The following is a 17,886-nucleotide window of genomic DNA, read 5'->3' as shown; positions in this document are numbered from 1 at the left end:
GCTACCAAGTGAGTTCCAGGAAAAGGCGCAAAGCTACACAGAGAAACCCTGTCTCGGGAAAAAAAAAAAAAAAAGAAAAAAGAAAAAAGAAACAAAGACCCAAGTCTGTAAAAAATGCCATAGGAAAAAGCTTTTCTGTTCAAATGGATTGAATTTAGTTTCCAAATATAATGGCTAATGTTATGGAGTGCCCTATAATAATGGGTTTGGAAAATAAAAATGTTTTATTTATATTAAAACAAACAAACAAACAAACAGAAAACAACAACAACAAAAAAGAAAAACAGCTTAGCTCTCCTATGTAATGAGAACACACACTGTTGGTTTTTCTGTATTATCTTCCCATTTATCACAGTGTATTCCCTTTCAGATCTGTCTGTGTCGATGCAAATGACAGGTTTTCAGTCTGTTTAAAAGGCTTCTTAGCTTTTTTCTTTTGTATATATAGACTATGCTTTCCTAATACTTCATCATTGATTGACATCTTGTTTGATTTTTCTTTTAGCAACTGTGAATAATGCTGCAGTAAACATATTAGTGCAGATGCTGCTGTGTGGTGGTTATTTTCATCCTTTGATAAGCACATGTAGTAGGATCATTGACTCCTATGATAGTTGTATTTCTTATTTTTTGAAAATGTCTCATAATATTTTCCATAATGACTGCACTAAAAATACTGTATTCACCTTTCTGTACATATTGGTTGAAAATTGTTATATTTTGATTTTTTTTCTTTGTAGTCATTCATTATGTGGTATTCTTGATAGTCAAGATTATGTGATATTTCATAGTGGTTTTGCCATGGGTTCTGTTAATAGTCATTTAAATACTTTTTCATATACTTTTTGCCTGTTTAGATGTTTTCTCATGGAAAATGTTAAGGTAGACCTATTGGCTGTTTAAAATTATATTGTTTGGGGTTTTGCAATTGAGTTGAGTTCCTTTGTATTCTACATATTAACCACTACCATGTGTGTTTTATATTTTTCAGTCTCTATTTACCTCTTTTCTGTTATGCTGTTTGTCATTTCCTTCCTTCATACAATTTTGGATTTATTTTATACTTGCTTTTATACAGCTGTGAGCTGTATTGTTAGAAATTATTTTATATTATTTTAAATCTTTTTGCAACTTTTGATGTTGGCACTAACAGCTATACTGTATGTTCTTGGCACTCATCTGAGGGATCCCATGACTTTGAGCATATTACATTTGAAGAGTTCCCATTTGATATTTTCTTTGACTAATTGGTATTTAAAGAAAACGTTATTCAGCTCAGTGGATATTTTAAACATATTTTAGCGGAAATTTATTGATATTTCTGTGATTCTTTGATATTCTCATTTTGGAATGTAGGCTTTGTTAATTTTTTATTATAAAATCCTTGACAATATAAATGAATTAATGGATGGATAGTAGAACGTTTTACTCCTTCTGAGATAGGGATTTTTTTCCTTCTGAATTGATTATATCTTGTATGTTTATTCCTGTGGAGCATGGGAGAAGTTTGAGAAACAGTAGGTAGATATAGTACTCAACCACTAGTTAGGAAGCATCAGGTCTAAAGGATTCAAGTATAACCCACTGTAACTCAGACCTTTTATACAACACAGCACTGCTTTATAGATCCAGATTCCATTAGTAAGGAGGGGAAATTTATTCATGGTTTCCACTCTCTGGAAACATTTCTATATGACTTCTAACAACAACTTTTGATCTTTATTCATAAGAAAACAGAAGTTGCCGAAGTGGGTTTAAACCTTGTTACAATCGTCGCTGTATTCCTCATGGCAAACTCTGCGATGGTGCAAATGATTGTGGAGATAACTCTGATGAACTGGATTGTAAAGGTAAAATATTACTATATCAGTCTGGGAATATTAGACATTATGACAGATGTTTATTAAACTTTCACAAAGTTTGTCCCTGAGAAAATTGTGCTATGAAAACATCTGCTGACATTTTTATAAAATGTTCTTTGGAACAGAACTGTAGATCATTGTGTTAACAGAAGCTAGACTTGGGGATATGAGACGTTCATGATCTCCATCATATGTGAAATGAAAAATATTGATCCTGTAGAAGTGGAGAGAAGATGGTGGTTACCAGAGGATATCACCTGAAGAGGAACATTTTGGAGAAAGCCTGATCAATGGGTACAATGATCCAGTTTGATATAAACAAGAATTCATTTTTGTAAATCAGTCAAAATGAATTCAATTTTAAAAGTTAGGACAACCGTTCTAGTGTCTATTATTTAACTCACATTTCAATTATTACCCTTGTTTTAATCCTATTTTTATCTACTTGCTTTTAGGATGTTTAAATCAGAATATTCTGTATGCTGGTTTCTGTCTCACCATCCAGAGACTTTTTTTAATTTTAAATGCTTAGCCAATAATTTAGGCTTGTTACTAACTAGTCCTACAATTTAAATTAAACCTTTTCTATTAATTTACATGCTGCTACATGGTTCATGGCTTGTTACCTCATTTTACAGACGTCCTGCTCCCTCTGTGTCTGGCTGGTGACTCTACCCTTCTTCCTCCCAGCATGCTCTCAGTCTTGCTCTCCAGCCTACCCTCTTCCTGCCTAGTTATTGGCAGGAATTAATGAATGAGAGCAACATAACTTCACAGTTTATAAAAGAATTATTCCACAGCAATATTCAATACTGAATTTATTGCTCTAAAAGTGATTACCTTTGCTCTATTTTACCCATCAGTATGGGTAAAATACTTAGTACTAGTCTTTAAAATTAAACATACTCATTGATACATATTTATATATGCCATATACTTTACTTGTTTCAAATATACTCAATGATTTTAGTAAACTTATGTAATTTTGCACTCATCGTAATCAATATTTTTCAGAACATTTATCTGAGTTCTTAATGCCCACTTTCATTGCCGATCACAGTTTTGCCTTTTGTAGGCATTTCACACAAATTAAGTCATGGAGTATGCATTGTATTTCATATCCTGCCTTTTTCACTTAAGATATGTCTTTGAGATTCATCAATGTTATAAAATTTACCAACAAATCACAAACCTTGTTACTATACCTTTTTTCTTTTGTTATTTTTTTGTTATTGAAACTATTATTACATCATTTTTTATTTTCCTTTGCTCACTTCAAACTCTACCAATATACCCCACCATGAAGACTTTGAAATTCATGTCCTCTTTTTTCACTAATTGTTGTTATATGTTAGGTATGTATGTAAAACCTTCTCTCCATAATGTTACATGTATATATGTTTTCAGGGCGGACCTTTGGAATTAGACAACCAGTTGGTGTACTGTTCCCTAGGGGAGACTATTTATCCTATTCTTAACATTCCTTAGTTGCCTGTAGTTCTTTGGGTAGAGTTGAAGCCTCACAGGATATTAATGCATCCTTACTGTGCATTTCATTACTCACATAACAAGTGTATCGACAAATTTCCAATTGTCAATTAGAATGGCTTTCTAGTCAATCCACTTTAGGCTTGAATTGAATATGCTTTCCACAGCTTCCCCTGCCTATACTTTTCTAGTTTGTTTCTGTGTTGTTAATCAGGTTTATATTTCTTATATGCCTATTAGAGCAGATACTCAAATTAGACTTACTGCTTCAACTCTTATTTTCTGAATTGTATAAGGCCTAGAAAGATTTTAAAACAATAAAAAATTACAAGATATTGAAAGTAGATAGAGATAAACTTATAAGCATTTAAAAGAAGGAAAGAATGGACTGAGACCAAAAATAGGTACTATCTATGAGATAGCTTCAAGCAGGAGAGAAAGCGTCGAATTAAGTTAATGCTAAAAATAAGAAGAAAGAGCTTGAAGTAATTAAACAAAAATATATGGAAAACTTGTGTCAAAACTTTTTTTTCCCCAAAAGAAGCCATTGGAATTTAATGCTACTGTCTTAGTTAGGGGTTTATTGCTGGAGAGTGTGAGGAGATACCATGACCACAGCAATGCTTATAAAAGGAACATATTTATTTGGGGCTGGCTTACGGTTCAGAGCTTTAGTCTATTATCATCATGGTGGGAAGCATTGTGGCATTCAGGCAGACACAGTACTGGAGAGGTAGATGAGAGTTCTACACCTGGATTCACAGGCAGCAGGATGAGCATATCACACTGGGTGTCATTTTAGAACATTTGAGACCTCAAAGGCAGTGACACATTTCCTCCAACAAGGCCACACCTCCTAATAGTGCCACTCCCTATGGGTCTATTGGGACCATTTTTATTCAAACCTCCACATTCCACTCTCAGGCACCCATAGCCTTGTAGCCCTATTATAAAGCAAAATACATTTAGTTCAACTTCAAAAGTCCTCATAGTCTATAACAATCTCAAACTCTTTTAAAAGTCCGAAGTCTCTTCTGAAACTTGGGGCAATCTTTTAACTTTAACTACTATAAAGTCAAATTAAAAAGCAAATCACATACCTCCAACATATAACAACACAGGATATACATTGTTATTAAAAAAAGAAAAAAATTATGAAATACTGGATCAAAGCAAGACAGAAAGTCAGCTGGGCAAGCCCTCAGCATATCCATATCTGTTTTCAAAGTGCTCTTTGGATCTCCAACTCTTTCAGCTTTCTTGACTGCAACAGAATCCTTCTTCTTGTACAAGTTCCACTTCCTGATAGCTGCTCTCCTCAGCAGGTATCCCATGGCTCTGGAATCTCCAACATTTTAGGTTCTCCAAGGCAATTCAGCTTCACACAAAGACCTGTCTAGGCTTCTATGCATGGATACCCCTGACAGGTACCTGGCCTCAGCAGCTTTCATTGGCCATCAAGGGAGATTCCAAAATACTTTTCTTCTTTCCTTGACTCCAAAGCCAGTACTACATGACCAAAACCCCCAAGGTCTGCTGCTTGCTGGGGCTGCAACATGGTCCCTTTTTCAAATACATCACCAACTTGTTTTCAATGGTTTCCTTTATTGACTAATCTTGACTGTTTGTTCTAGGACTCACTCTGTGGATCTGGCTGGCCTGGAACCCAGAGGTTCTTTTTGCCTCTAGAGTGCTGGGATTAGAGGCATGCTGATATCACCATACCTGGTTCTAAGCTTTTCATTAATTCCTTTTGAAAAGGTGAAAGTTTAGCTGGGTGGGATCTTGCCCTGAGGCTACCACTTGCTTTATTCCATTTAACATCAGGATTTTCTTTAATCTGTTTACACATACTGGAGCCCTTTTCCTTCTCAAATTGTGCATTTTACATTTCTCCTTATTCAGCTTGTTCCCTTTCATTATAAATCTGCATAAGAGTGAATACTAGTAATCATATAATAGAGTCAGTACTAACCTGTTTTGAAATTTCCTCTGCCAATGCAACTAATCCAAAACTCTTCAATTTAGCCTCCAGCAGACTTTTTGGACAAAGGCAAAAGCTAGCCACATTTTTAACCAAAATATCACAAGAATAGTCTCTAGGCCGCATACTAAAATTCTTTTCTGAAACCTCTTGAGCCAGGTCCCCACAGTTAAAATCACCCTCAGCACCACTGTCTTCCATGTTCCTACTAGGATGGCCAATTCAAACCTGTTTAAACCCCACTTAAAGCATTCAACTGATTTCTGAACCCAAAGTCCCAAAGACCATATTTTTCCAAGCAAAAATAAGTTCAGGCCTATCAGAACAATACCCCATTCCTGGTACCAGCTTCTGTCTTAGTTTAGGTTTTATGGCTGTGAAGAGATATCATCACCAAAGAAAATATTTAATTGGGGCTGGCTTACAGTTCAGAGGTTAAGTTCATTATCCTCATGGTGGAAAGGATAGCAACATGCAGGTATACACAGTACTGCAGAGGTAACTGATAGTTCTACATCTGGATCTACAGGCAGCAGAATGAGAATGACACACTTGTGGGATCTGAGATCTCAAAGACACCCCCAGTGACACACATCCTCCAATAAGACCACACCTCCTAATAGTGCCAATCTCTATGGGCCTATGGGGGCATTTTTATTCAAATCACCACAGCTACTATGTGTTTTCTTGAGAAAAATAGTTTTGTCTTAAAATGATAATAAATTAGTGTGTTTGGAATTAGAAAATACTGTGTATAGTACATGAGAGGTATTTATAAAATTGTTGTATGTTTAAAGAATTCTTATGAAATATAGATAAAATATACTGTTTCTAATTATATCTAGTTGTATCAACAGCAACTGCCAAAGAAAAGCACAAATTAAGAAGGAGTATTGTCCTTTTAGAAACTTAAACATCTCATTTATAGTACTGGTCACAAAAATGCATTAAGAATCAAGCTTTAGTAAAAGTGTTTCTTTTTTTGATAATCATAGCATAAAATTCATAACAGTTGGATACCTTAATTCAGTTAAAGCATTTATCTTGGCATTTTTACTTTAATGCTGGGTATTTGAAATCAAAGTTGCTTTTAAACATGGACTCAAACTCATTGTTACTTTTTAGAAATGAATGTGTTTATGAAACTTGAGTAATTCCTATGATAAACAATTAAGTTGCTGTTTTTGGAGAAAAAAGTGCTTATCACAGTTTTACTTTTCTCTCAGCTGTGGATGTTAATATAATGTTCTTCTTTGGTACCTAGCAAACCACAGAGGGAAAATCTTGCTAATCCTATTTCTTATAACTCCCAGTGCCTGTTGATTCAGGTGTGAGTTTAACAAACTGCTCCCTCACAGCAAGGATAATATATGAAGAATCAGGGAGAGATAACAAAGTTACCTTCCAAGTATTCCAATTATTCCTCTCTCAAGACTCCTTACAAACCAAGGATGTCTTTACTGCACATATAATTATATATTAATATTACTGTTGTAAAACAAATTACTGGGTTAGCAAGACATTCTTAGTGGTGTTCTAGTGGCGTGGATGTTATGGTAGTAACAAATCCCATTCTGGCAGAACTTAAGGCCAATTCCACAAGTTAAAATCCATACCTGGCACCGTTACCAGGGCCTCAGACCTGTTGCTACACAGCCTGTAAACCCTAGAAGAGAACCTAATTTTTTTTCCTCTGTTAAATGGACATAACATGAACCTGACTCCTAATAAATTGTTTTTATATACATAGTGCATTGGACAACACTCATCAGGGAAGCTTCTTTTTGAAGTAGATGGTGATTAACATAGAAATCCACAACTGGTCAAGGTGCAGAGAATAGAAAAGTGTTGAATGGACATCTATATCACACTTCCTTCTCTTTTGACTCAGATGAAAAACAGATGAGAAAATATTAAGAGCCAGAGGTGGTGGATGAGTACAAAGAAACACTTTTTCTAGCATAGCATGCCAGTTTCACATATGAGCTCACAATGTTTGTGAAAGCATGTACAAAACCAGTGTAAGCTCAGAACCGATAATATTCCAACATGGAGAGGGTAGCTGAGTACAAAGTCTCATTTCTAGCTAAGATGCAGTAGATAGCTCCTAGGGAAGGAGGGTTAGTTTTCTTTAAGGGTGCAGTCTATATTTGACCATTCTGAAGTGAAGGCCATACATTTAAGAGTGTATGGGCAGCACAGGCTGTATTTACAGGTTAAAAATAAAAGGGCATATATGTAAAATTAAATTAAAATATAAAAAAATGTACTAATATAAAAAAAATAGGAGGGCATAAAGTCGAGTGGGTAGGGAAGAAGAGATGAATCTAGAAAGAATTGGGGGCAGGGTTCAGGTAGAGCTCAGGGAACCCCACAGAACAAAGGATAAAGCCAGAGAATAGGAGAATAGGAGCCAGAGGGGCTGAGGATTCGAGAAGAACATGGTCCACAGAATCAGCTAAGCAGGGCTAAAACATCAATCATGGAGCCTGCTTGGGATTTTTTGGACTTCTGAAAGTCAGAGTTGGGGTGTCTCTGACTCATCTACTTCCCCATGTGACTCTTTTCCTCGGATTGGGTTTCCGGGTCCAACCTTGATATGAAGGTTTATGCCTAGTCTTATTGCATCTTGTTATGCCGTGTTTGTTTGATATCACTGGGAGGCCTGCTCTTTTCTGAAGGGAAATGGAGGAACAGTGGATGTGGAGGAGGGAGTAAGTTGGGGGGCACTGAGAGGAGGGGAGGGAAAAGAGGCTGCAGTCATGATGTATTGTCTAAGAAGAATCCATTTTTTAAAAGATCAAAATACATCGTAAAAAACTTTCAATGAACTGAAAAATGAGGGGAAGGACAAACAAAACATTAAATTATATAATTAAATATGCAGAGCTAGGCCTCTTGGAAAAACTTATAACCCCAGTTATTCAGGAAGCTGAGGCAGGAAAATTATGAGTTCACATTCTATTTCGTCTATAGATTAAATATAAGGATAGTTTCACAACTTATCAAGCCCTGTTTCTAAACGGAAAGTAAATACATCTCCGGGGCAGAAGGCTTGTCTAGCTTGAGCAGAACCCTAGGCTGGATTGTCAGTACTAGGGAAAACAAAACCAGTAAATACTGAGATTTTAGTAACCTTTGGTCAGAGGTGAAGGTAACACTATTTGCAAGTTATTTACAGTTTTAAATTTTATGTATCAATAGTTTTTGCTATGTCTCTAATCCACAGCAGCAGAGCAGAAATACATGTTAGAATGAATTCTTTTGGATTTCTTCTCTTTTAAACACAGAGAATAATCCTGAATCTTCATCAATCTTATTTTTATTGTCCCTTTAAACCTATTTCTTCCATTACCAAGAGCTTAGACCTGAAGAAGTCTCACAAAGTTTGTCATTTTTGTATTCCTCTTATTGTTGTGTGACAGGTTGAGTGACTTGATCTGGGGGGAGGACATAAGTGTCACCATGTTGAGATGAGTGTAATTGCTTCCCTCGGGAAGTACATCAGTGTCCTTGGGCAACTAGATACTTTCAGGTACACCAGAGCACCAGGAATTCTGAAGCTCCCCAAAGGACAGATGAAGGCTGCCAGGGTTTTCTGTTTGTTCTTTTTTTGTTTTCACAAATGCTCAGAAAAACCGTGAAAGACTCCACAAACAATAATCTATAAGAAAAATATAACCATGGCTCAAAAAGAAATTAACAGTGCCTCTGTGTTTGTGCACCTTGAAAAGCTAAGCAGTTACGGAATCATTAAATAGAAGGTGTGCATGAGAGTAAACAAATTAGCATTGCAACAGAAAAATTAATGTCATTTGTGTTCCAAGCCCCATGTCAGATGCAATGGCTGCAAGTAGCATGGAAAGTAAGAAGAGAGAATCAACTTCAGTCGTTTATAAGAATTACCCTGTGAACCACAGAAAGACCTATTGATTTTATGTCTTTTTTATCTCATAAAATTCTTTAATTGACAAAATAAAAAGAAAGTAGAAGAAAGAAGGAAACTAGGAAAGTGTATGAAAGAGTCAGTGGCTTTGAATGTCATCTCCCTGCTACTTTTGATCCACTGTCCCTGTCAGAACTTATTTTGTGGTAACTCATTTCTACTCCTGGTGTGCGTGTGGTTGTGTTCTTACTAGTGTTCTATAGACTAATGACTTCTTCTAGACTATCTGGAGGGAAAAGCTGAATATTTCACACTTGACCTATCTTTATTTAAATCAAATAATTTCCCCTTTTCTCTTATTCAACCTGGGGAAAATGATCAGGCAACTTTCTTTTTCATCTGTCAAATTAGAAACTTTAGTGTATCTCACCTCAGAAATCACCCTAAAACTGTAATTGAAGCAACATGGAGTAGATTTTGATTTTTCTTTCCCAGAATTGATACTTGTTTTCTTATTGTATGTCTTGAATGAGATCTTTTCAATATTCACAGGCATTTCGATTTTTGTTACTAGTAAGTGGCCCTGTTTAATCAAGTTTAGGGAGTGCAGCCTTCTTGGAGGAAGTATGTCACTAGGGGCTGATTTTCAGTGTTTAATGGCTTTGCCATTTGGAGTTGGCTCTGTTTCCTGTTTGTGGTTTGAGTTGTAAACTCTCAACCTCTTATTGCTTCCTGCCACAATTTTTGCCCACAATGGACTTCTATCTCTCTGGAACTGTAAGCCAAATGGACTCTTCCTTCTATAAATTGCCTTTGCCACATGTTATCACAGGAGTAAAAAAGAAAATAATACATTTATTTAATGAATTTCCTGCTATTTGCATGTTGCAATAGTTTATCATCAGTATGACTGATATACCTGGCACAACAACTTTAAAAAAGCTTGATATTGGCTCATGCTCTTAAAGGCCATGGTCTTGGCTCCATCATTTTAGGGCTTGGTGCAGCAGAACGGCAGGCCTGTGGCAAAATATAGAGGAGGCTGCTTACCTCCTGGCAGAAAGACAGCAGAGGAGATATGGGAAGAATTGGAGGCAATTCTAGCTTTCAGAAGCACAACTCCGGAAGCTACTTCTTCCAGCTATATATACCTCCTACATAATGCTGGGAATTATGTGTTTAATACAAGAATCCTTAGGGTGACATTTTTCTTGTTAAATTAACTTCATTGACTACTAACATAAGAGTCATGGTCTCCTACCACCATCCTGACCCTAATGCTTACAGAATTCTGTACCCACATTGAAAAGCCCAATATTTTTCCTATTCATTACTGTCCTGTGACTCTACAGCTAGTCACAGACTCAGTGAAGACATGTAAAGAGGACAATCATCAGTTCCACTTCACATACTCTGTTTATGACAGCCCAGTCATATGTCCAGGATTTTTTAAATCCTATTTTGTGGTTTGAATGAGACTAGCTCCCACAGGCTCATATATTTGAATACTTGGTCCCCAGTTGGTGGAGATGTTTGGGAAGGATCAGGAGATTTGGTCTTGTTGGAGGAGATCTCTCACTTCCGGTAGGCTTTGAGGCCTTAAAACCACCATACTGTTTCCAGTTAGCTCTCTCCATCCACCGCATGGCTGTGTCTCAGATGTGAATTCTCAGCTACTGCTCCAGCAACATGCTTGCTTGCCTGCCTTTCTATAGTCATTCTTCTTGCCATGATGATTATGGACTCGCCCTCTGGAACTGCAAGCCCCAAATAAACTTTCTTCTGTAAATTGCCTTGGTCATAGTGTCTTTTCACAGCAAAAGAAAAGCAACTCAGATACTCTTTTGTGGAAAAGAAAGGAAGAAATGTATCCCATACTTTCTACCCTCAGGTCGACTCTCCTGAGTGATTGCTCATCACTTACTTGGTGCTGTTCTCTAACAACTCTATTCAACTTCACAGCTGTGTTTGCTTTTATTGTATTTAAGAGTTCCTCTTGTTATTTTTATTTTCACTACAGAACCCCAAGACTCTTTTCTACTGCTTCCACTTTTCCTTTTCCTGGTTTTCACAAGAGCTTCAGTATTATATATGAAACTCTGTAACCCTAAAATCTTTGAACCTTGAGTATTCTTTACAGTCAGGCCATGTACCTAGGGTCATAACTTTCCTCTTCACTGTCTCATCCCATTTATTTATTTATTTATTTATTTATTTATTTATTTATTTATTTATTGTTTTCTTTTTTATTTTTCAAAACAGGGTTTCTCTGTGTAGTTTTACACCTTTCCTGGAACTCACTTTGTAGACCAGGCTGGCCTTGAACTCACAGAAATCTGCCTGCCTCTGCCTCCCGAGTGCTGGGATTAAAGGCTTATGCCACCACCACCTGGTTATTTATTTACTTTATTCAGACATTTTTTATTCATTTCATATATCAACCAAGGATCCCTCCTCATCCCTCCTCTTGCTCCTCCGACCCAGCTTTCCCTCCCAGCCCACCTCTTATTCCCTCCTTTGAAAAGTTATGGTGTCCCATGGGGAGTCAGCAAAGCCTGACACATTCAACTGAGCCAGGTCCAAGCCCCTCCCCTGCATCAAGGATGTGCACTGTGTCCCACCATAGGCAATGGGCTCCAAAAAACCTAGTTCATTCACCAGGGATAGATCCTATTCCCACTTTCAGGGGCCCCTTAAACAAACCAAGCTATACATATGGTCACCACATAAAGACTTCCTGTGAAAGTTTGAAGGAGATGGTACCATGGTGGTGCAGTTAGCCTCACAATGGTCATCTTTCATGGATTCAATGTTTAAATTCTATTTTAGATGCATATTTGTCAGATTTCTTATATCTGTAGTGTTAGTTCACAAAGAAATGTGGCAGGCGATGGTGGCGCATGCCTTTAATCCCAGCACTCAGGAGGCAGAGGCAGGCGGATCTCTGTGAGCTCAAGGTCAGCCTGGTCTTCAAAGCAAGTTCCAGGAAAGGTGCAGGGCTACACAGAGAAACATGTCTTGAAAAAAAAAGAAAGAAAGAAAGAAAGAAATGTATCCTGCTTTCTAAACAGAGATTGCAAGAAATATTTTAGAGTATAGCTAATGAAAGAACAATAGGTGAAATAACAAAGTATAAATGATTGACATGTGTACTTCCAGTATGATATGTTTACTATTTCTATGAAAAGAAAACTGAATATGAAATGAAATAGAAAGGTATATTAAGAGTTCTTTTTAGGACATAAAAATTAATTTTCTCTTTGGGGAACAATGCATTTATCTCTGCTGCTGATGGCATTATCTGTTTTGCATGCTAAGTTGTTATTTTTAATGAAGAAACAGTGAAGCAATTTTAATCACAAATTGTAAATAAAACATTTATTCTAATCATCATTTAAACACAAATAAGTATGCAATTTAAAGATACAATTAAATATAATAAGAGCAGTGTGTTATGAAATATAAATGACATACATACCCCTGAGTAAAATCTGCATATTTTAAGATAGTTTTTTAACCATTTTCAATTGATATAATTTTTGTTTATAATTAAATAGGCATTTTACAATATCAATGTAAGTAAAGGCTGCATAATCAAAGAGTTCTTTATATTATTCATTGATATAATATGTGTGTGTAAATTAAGATTGGAATAAAAATCTCACTCAAATTAATCTAAAATATACACTATACCATTCACCTGTTCACAATATCTTTCTGACAATTGTTACATGATAATAAATTGTTAAGCAACCTAGAAATAAATGTATAATTAAGAATAATATATTATTTAAAACCTGTATATAAGGAAATTAACACACTGAAACATATTTTTATCTAAGCATGGGGAATTCTAAAGTTATACTTTTATAGCAATAGCAGGGCGACAGACTATATATGTTTGTTGCTGTGAGTCATCTGTATTTGCTATGATAAATACATCTGTATTTGCTATGATAAATACTAACAACATGGTTGAGCAGTAATGTGTTCAGGCATCTATGTCATGTACCATTGCTTAGATGGCTTTTTACCAATGATAATTCTCAATTGTTCATTCTGAGTAATAAAAGAAACCCAGTATCTACTTCTCTTTCCCCACTCCTGCTTATGCCTGTTTCTGTAGCAGGAAGAATTCCCTTGTAGGCATGCAGTCATACATTTGCTTCTGGTTATAATCTTATACTATAGAAGATGGAAGGAGAGAGGATTTTAATTGCAATTTTAATGTCATCTCGGTTCTGGATCCATATGATCAGAATGAAGAAGACATAACTCCTCCTTTAATCAAACATGTACCATAGGAGGTTCTAAGGTACATGAGCTGGCAATTACAAATTGGTGTGATGAAATTCACACTTAAGACAGGATTACATAATGACCAAAGACATAGGAGACACATTGGGGTGAAGGCTGGGGGACCAGGGTGTCTCTTTAGATATATATAAATTCAAACATCAAACTAAAATAAAATTGAATAAATTCATGAAAATTCTCAAAATATAAAGCAGAGGTAATTTTCAATCTCTTCTCCCATTTACTTATGTACTGTGTTTTTTATAGTGTCAACCTGCTCCACAGTTGAGTTTCGCTGTGCAGATGGGACTTGCATTCCAAGATCAGCACGATGCAACCAAAACATGGACTGTGCAGATGCTTCAGATGAAAAGGACTGCAGTAAGAATTACTACTTCCTTTTGTTTGTTCATGTCTGAACACCTGTTGGCGTTGAATTGAACACTGTCCAACTTTTTCCTGAACTTCTTCCAGAACTGATATGTAATTAACCCTGTTGTGTAGTATAATTGCATATTTACTTCTTTAATGATGTTAAGTTTTCTTGCCTCTGTGACCTACATAGAAGCCTTATAATTTTTGCAAATGTGGTTTTAATTTCATTTTTATTCATATCCTTCTAGATAATACAGATTGTACACATTTCTATAAACTTGGAGTGAAATCCACGGGATTCATAAGATGTAACTCTACCTCACTGTGTATCCTGCCAAGCTGGATATGTGATGGGTCTAATGACTGTGGAGACTATTCAGATGAATTAAAGTGCCCAGGTAATTTCCAAAAGAAAAAAAAATTTCTTGTCTTGATGATGTAAAAGTTAGCTACTTAAAGAATGAATGGATGAATTTGATACAGAGCAGGGATAACCATCTTCTTCAAAAAAATGTCACTTGATCTTTCTAAAGGAATTACAAACTGGTACGTAGGAAATACATACTAATTTCAGACTATATTTTTTTTTAACATTTAGCTCTTCATTAGAACTTTTAAAATTGATGACTAAGCCATTAAAATGTGTAATGTGTAAAGCTTCATCAAAACATTTGTAAACCTTGAAAGACCTATTTAATGAAAAATAGGAGAAAGACATTTACTCCTTACTGAGGACTTCACTTTGTGTTACAAGGTTTTATGTTAGGCTAATGCAGTTCATACAACTTTGGAGATGATAGGTGGGGGCAGCTATGTTATTATTGGGTCATGGTCTGACAGATACATTTATATCTGCTTCTTAACCATCTTTGCTGATGAAATCTCTGAAGAACATCATTTAGCTTTTTAGAGTACTTCTTCAATAGTAATGACTGATTTTAGTTAAGGACAATGAGACTAAATAAAATCATTCAACACATTTACAAAAATAATGAAGTGGATACATGGTCAATATGGCACCACTTAATGTGGCCTCAAACTGCTGTTTGCCTACCTCATCCTACTAACACTGACTTGGGTCCAGGCTTTGTCAGCATTTAAATTTTTTTCCAAAATGTTTTTGAGAAGTGGTAATTGTGGGTATTCACACAACAATTTCTATAAACACATACTCTATTTAAAAACTTCTCTTCATAAGAGGTCACGATTAATCACTTAGTAAGATCCTAATTTTTCTACTGAAAGAGGTGTAGCTCTATAATGTTGGTTTTTCTTTTCATTTTATTTTTTTCTGCTCCTTCCAACTCCTTTGTCCCCCACAATTCCCATCCAAATTCTATGGCCTCTTGCTCTCTAAATATTTCATACAAATGTAAATACACACATTATGTATTTTACATATATGTAAAAATAAATACAACTTGCTATGTCTACTTAGTGTTGTTACTATTTATAGGCAGAATATCTCTGGAGAAGAACAGCTATTAATTACCTGTAGCTTTCCATCTAAGAGTACATTTGTTTTCTTCTTTTTTTTTTAATTTAGAAGCATTTTTTCATATGATTGTATGTGCTTCCCCCAATTTCTTTCAAATCCATCCCACCCTTCTATCCACCTAACTTTTTCTTTTTTCTCTCCCTCTTTTAAAAAAACTAAAAATATATTTGAAAAAAATCAAGAAAAACACACCCACAAATTATGAAAGCAAAAATCAAAACAAATAAGCAAAAGAATGATGAAAGAAAAAATGTGAAAACAAAGCAAAATTAAGCAAGTTCACAAAAATACCACTGAGTTCATTTTGTGTTGGCGAACTCTTTCTGGGCATCAGGTTTGGCATGGTATGTGGTAGATACAACCAGTGAGATTCCATTGGAGAAAAGTGATTTTTCCCTTTGCCAGTGGATATTAAGTGTAGATAGCTTTTAGGCTAGGGATGGGTTCTCATGCACACTTGCCACTCTCAGGGTGGGGACCACATCTGGCTCAGACCTGTGCAGGTCTTATGTGTGCTGCCACTGTCTCTGTGAGTTCCTATGAGTATGAATACTGCTGTTTCTGGAAGGCAGTGTTTTCTTGAAGTCATCCACAACCTCTGGCTCCTACAGTATTTACTCTTTTCTTTTTCCAACTGGATCCTTTATCCTTGAGGGGTGGGCTTTGGTGTAGATATCCCAATTAGGACTCATTGTTATAAAGTCTTACTTTGCACATTGTCCACTTGTTGCTCTTCATTCTATTCCCTTCTACTATAAGAAGAAGCTTCTCTGATGTGGGTTGAATGAGAGACCCTGATCTACAGATCAAGCAGTATGTCATTAGGAATTATTTTTATTGCTATGTTCATTTTGCAGAATAATATTATTAGGCCACCACCTGTTTAGTCTCAGGATCTTGGTCACCTTGACAATACCTGGTATGGGTTCCATCAAGAAGGCCTTAAATCCAATCAAAAAGTGGTTAGTTACTCTCATAACATTTGTACCACTAATGTACCTGTCATATAGGCATGTCATAGGGTGAGGTTTTATGTGATTTGTCTCATCCAATCAGCATGTCAACTGGTTTTGCCATTGGGTAGGTACTGTTTAGGCAACCATATTCATGAGATTTCATGGATATGTCTTTCCTGTCATATATAGGAAACAGCTCAAGGCAGACACCCTGGTCCTCTGACTTGAATAATTGTTCTGTCTCCTTTTCATCAGTTTTCCTGATCCTTAGATTTAGGAATTGAAATATACAGATATTAGATCTGGGTTCCCCACAGTAAGTTATTTTGCAGTTTGGCCACTTGGGCCTTTCCATGTCTTCTTTGCTGCAAATAGAAGCTACATGGGTAATAGGTAAGGGGAACATTGTGCACATACCTGTAAATATAAAGATGAGTGCTTAGAATGAATTGATGCTTGTAATGAGTATTTTTCTGTACTCCCAGCCCCAAATATCCACATGTAGACTTATTAATTACGAAAGTTTGGCCTTAGCTTAGGCTTGTTCCACTAGCTCTTATTACTTAAATTAAACTTAAAATTAATTTATTTTAATCTATGTGTTTCCACATGGCACATGGCTTTTACCTCGCCTCCTACCCCTGCTTCCTCTGCATCTGGATAGTGACTCCCTCTTCTATGTGTACTATCTGTCCCCAGAAGTCCTCTTCCTACCTAGCTATTGACCATTCAGCTCCTTATTAAACTGAACACAGTGACATATCTTTCACACAGTGTAAAGGAATATTCCACAACAGATACTGATTTAAGAAAGCTGCAGTATTATGTTCTCTATTGCACTTTACCTTATCTGCCATGGGAATATGACTAGGTTTAAGGTACCAGGTATAAATTCCCTCCTTTTGAGCATGGCTTAAGTCCAATGCGAATGCTGTTACATACCACCAAGACCATTATTGCAACTTTGGGGACATCCTGATCGATATTGTGGTTTGTAGGTTTTACAACTGGACTATTGACAACTTTTTCCCTTGGCAACTTGAAGAGCTCTCCCTGATACTATGAGAGAGAGCCACGAAGAAGGAGTCTTTAAGATCAGCGCCACCTTGATATCTATTAAGTCATGTGTCTAAAGAGTGTCTTCAGCAGGAAGGACTTATCTTCAATTTCTGGGAGGCAACCTAGGCAGGAATTGCATATAGTGTTTGGAGAGTCCTGGTGTGGGAGTTTAGTGAGAAATTCTATGGTTCTTGATTGGAGCATTGGAGGATTATCACCCTAAGTGGTACAATTTCATGTATGTTTGTGTGTGTGATTTTGACTAAGCATTAAACAGTGATTCCAAATGAGTATTCCAAATAGTGTTATTTACCTCCTTTTTTCTCTCTCCTTCAGTATCTTCTCCTCCTTTCCCTCCTCGGTTAAAGCTCCCACATTTTCCTAATTCCTCCTTCACAGCCAGTTTACCCTATTCCTTTTACTAAAGTACTTCCTCCTCCTAGCAGTGATCTGCTTTTCTTTTTGTTTTCTGCAGACACTCT

General features: G+C 36.2%; 1 protein-coding gene across 1 annotated transcript in view; it reads left to right on the top strand.

Moving 5' to 3' along the window:
• The window catches only part of Lrp1b (LDL receptor related protein 1B), a 1,955,528-nt gene that overhangs the window by 1,640,558 nt on the left and 297,084 nt on the right, over positions 1–17,886 (top strand). Inside the window, exons 47-49 of the mRNA XM_042275227.2 lie at positions 1,731–1,850; positions 13,784–13,897; positions 14,140–14,289. Of these exons, the coding sequence (XP_042131161.1) occupies positions 1,731–1,850; positions 13,784–13,897; positions 14,140–14,289 (384 nt within the window). The remainder of the gene's footprint in view (positions 1–1,730; positions 1,851–13,783; positions 13,898–14,139; positions 14,290–17,886) is intronic.

The sequence above is a fragment of the Peromyscus maniculatus genome, chromosome 4, assembly GCF_049852395.1.
Source record: "Peromyscus maniculatus bairdii isolate BWxNUB_F1_BW_parent chromosome 4, HU_Pman_BW_mat_3.1, whole genome shotgun sequence".
Classification (NCBI taxonomy): domain Eukaryota; kingdom Metazoa; phylum Chordata; class Mammalia; order Rodentia; family Cricetidae; genus Peromyscus; species Peromyscus maniculatus.
Note: the sequence above shows the minus strand (reverse complement) of the source record. Positions and strands in the feature narration are given on the sequence as shown.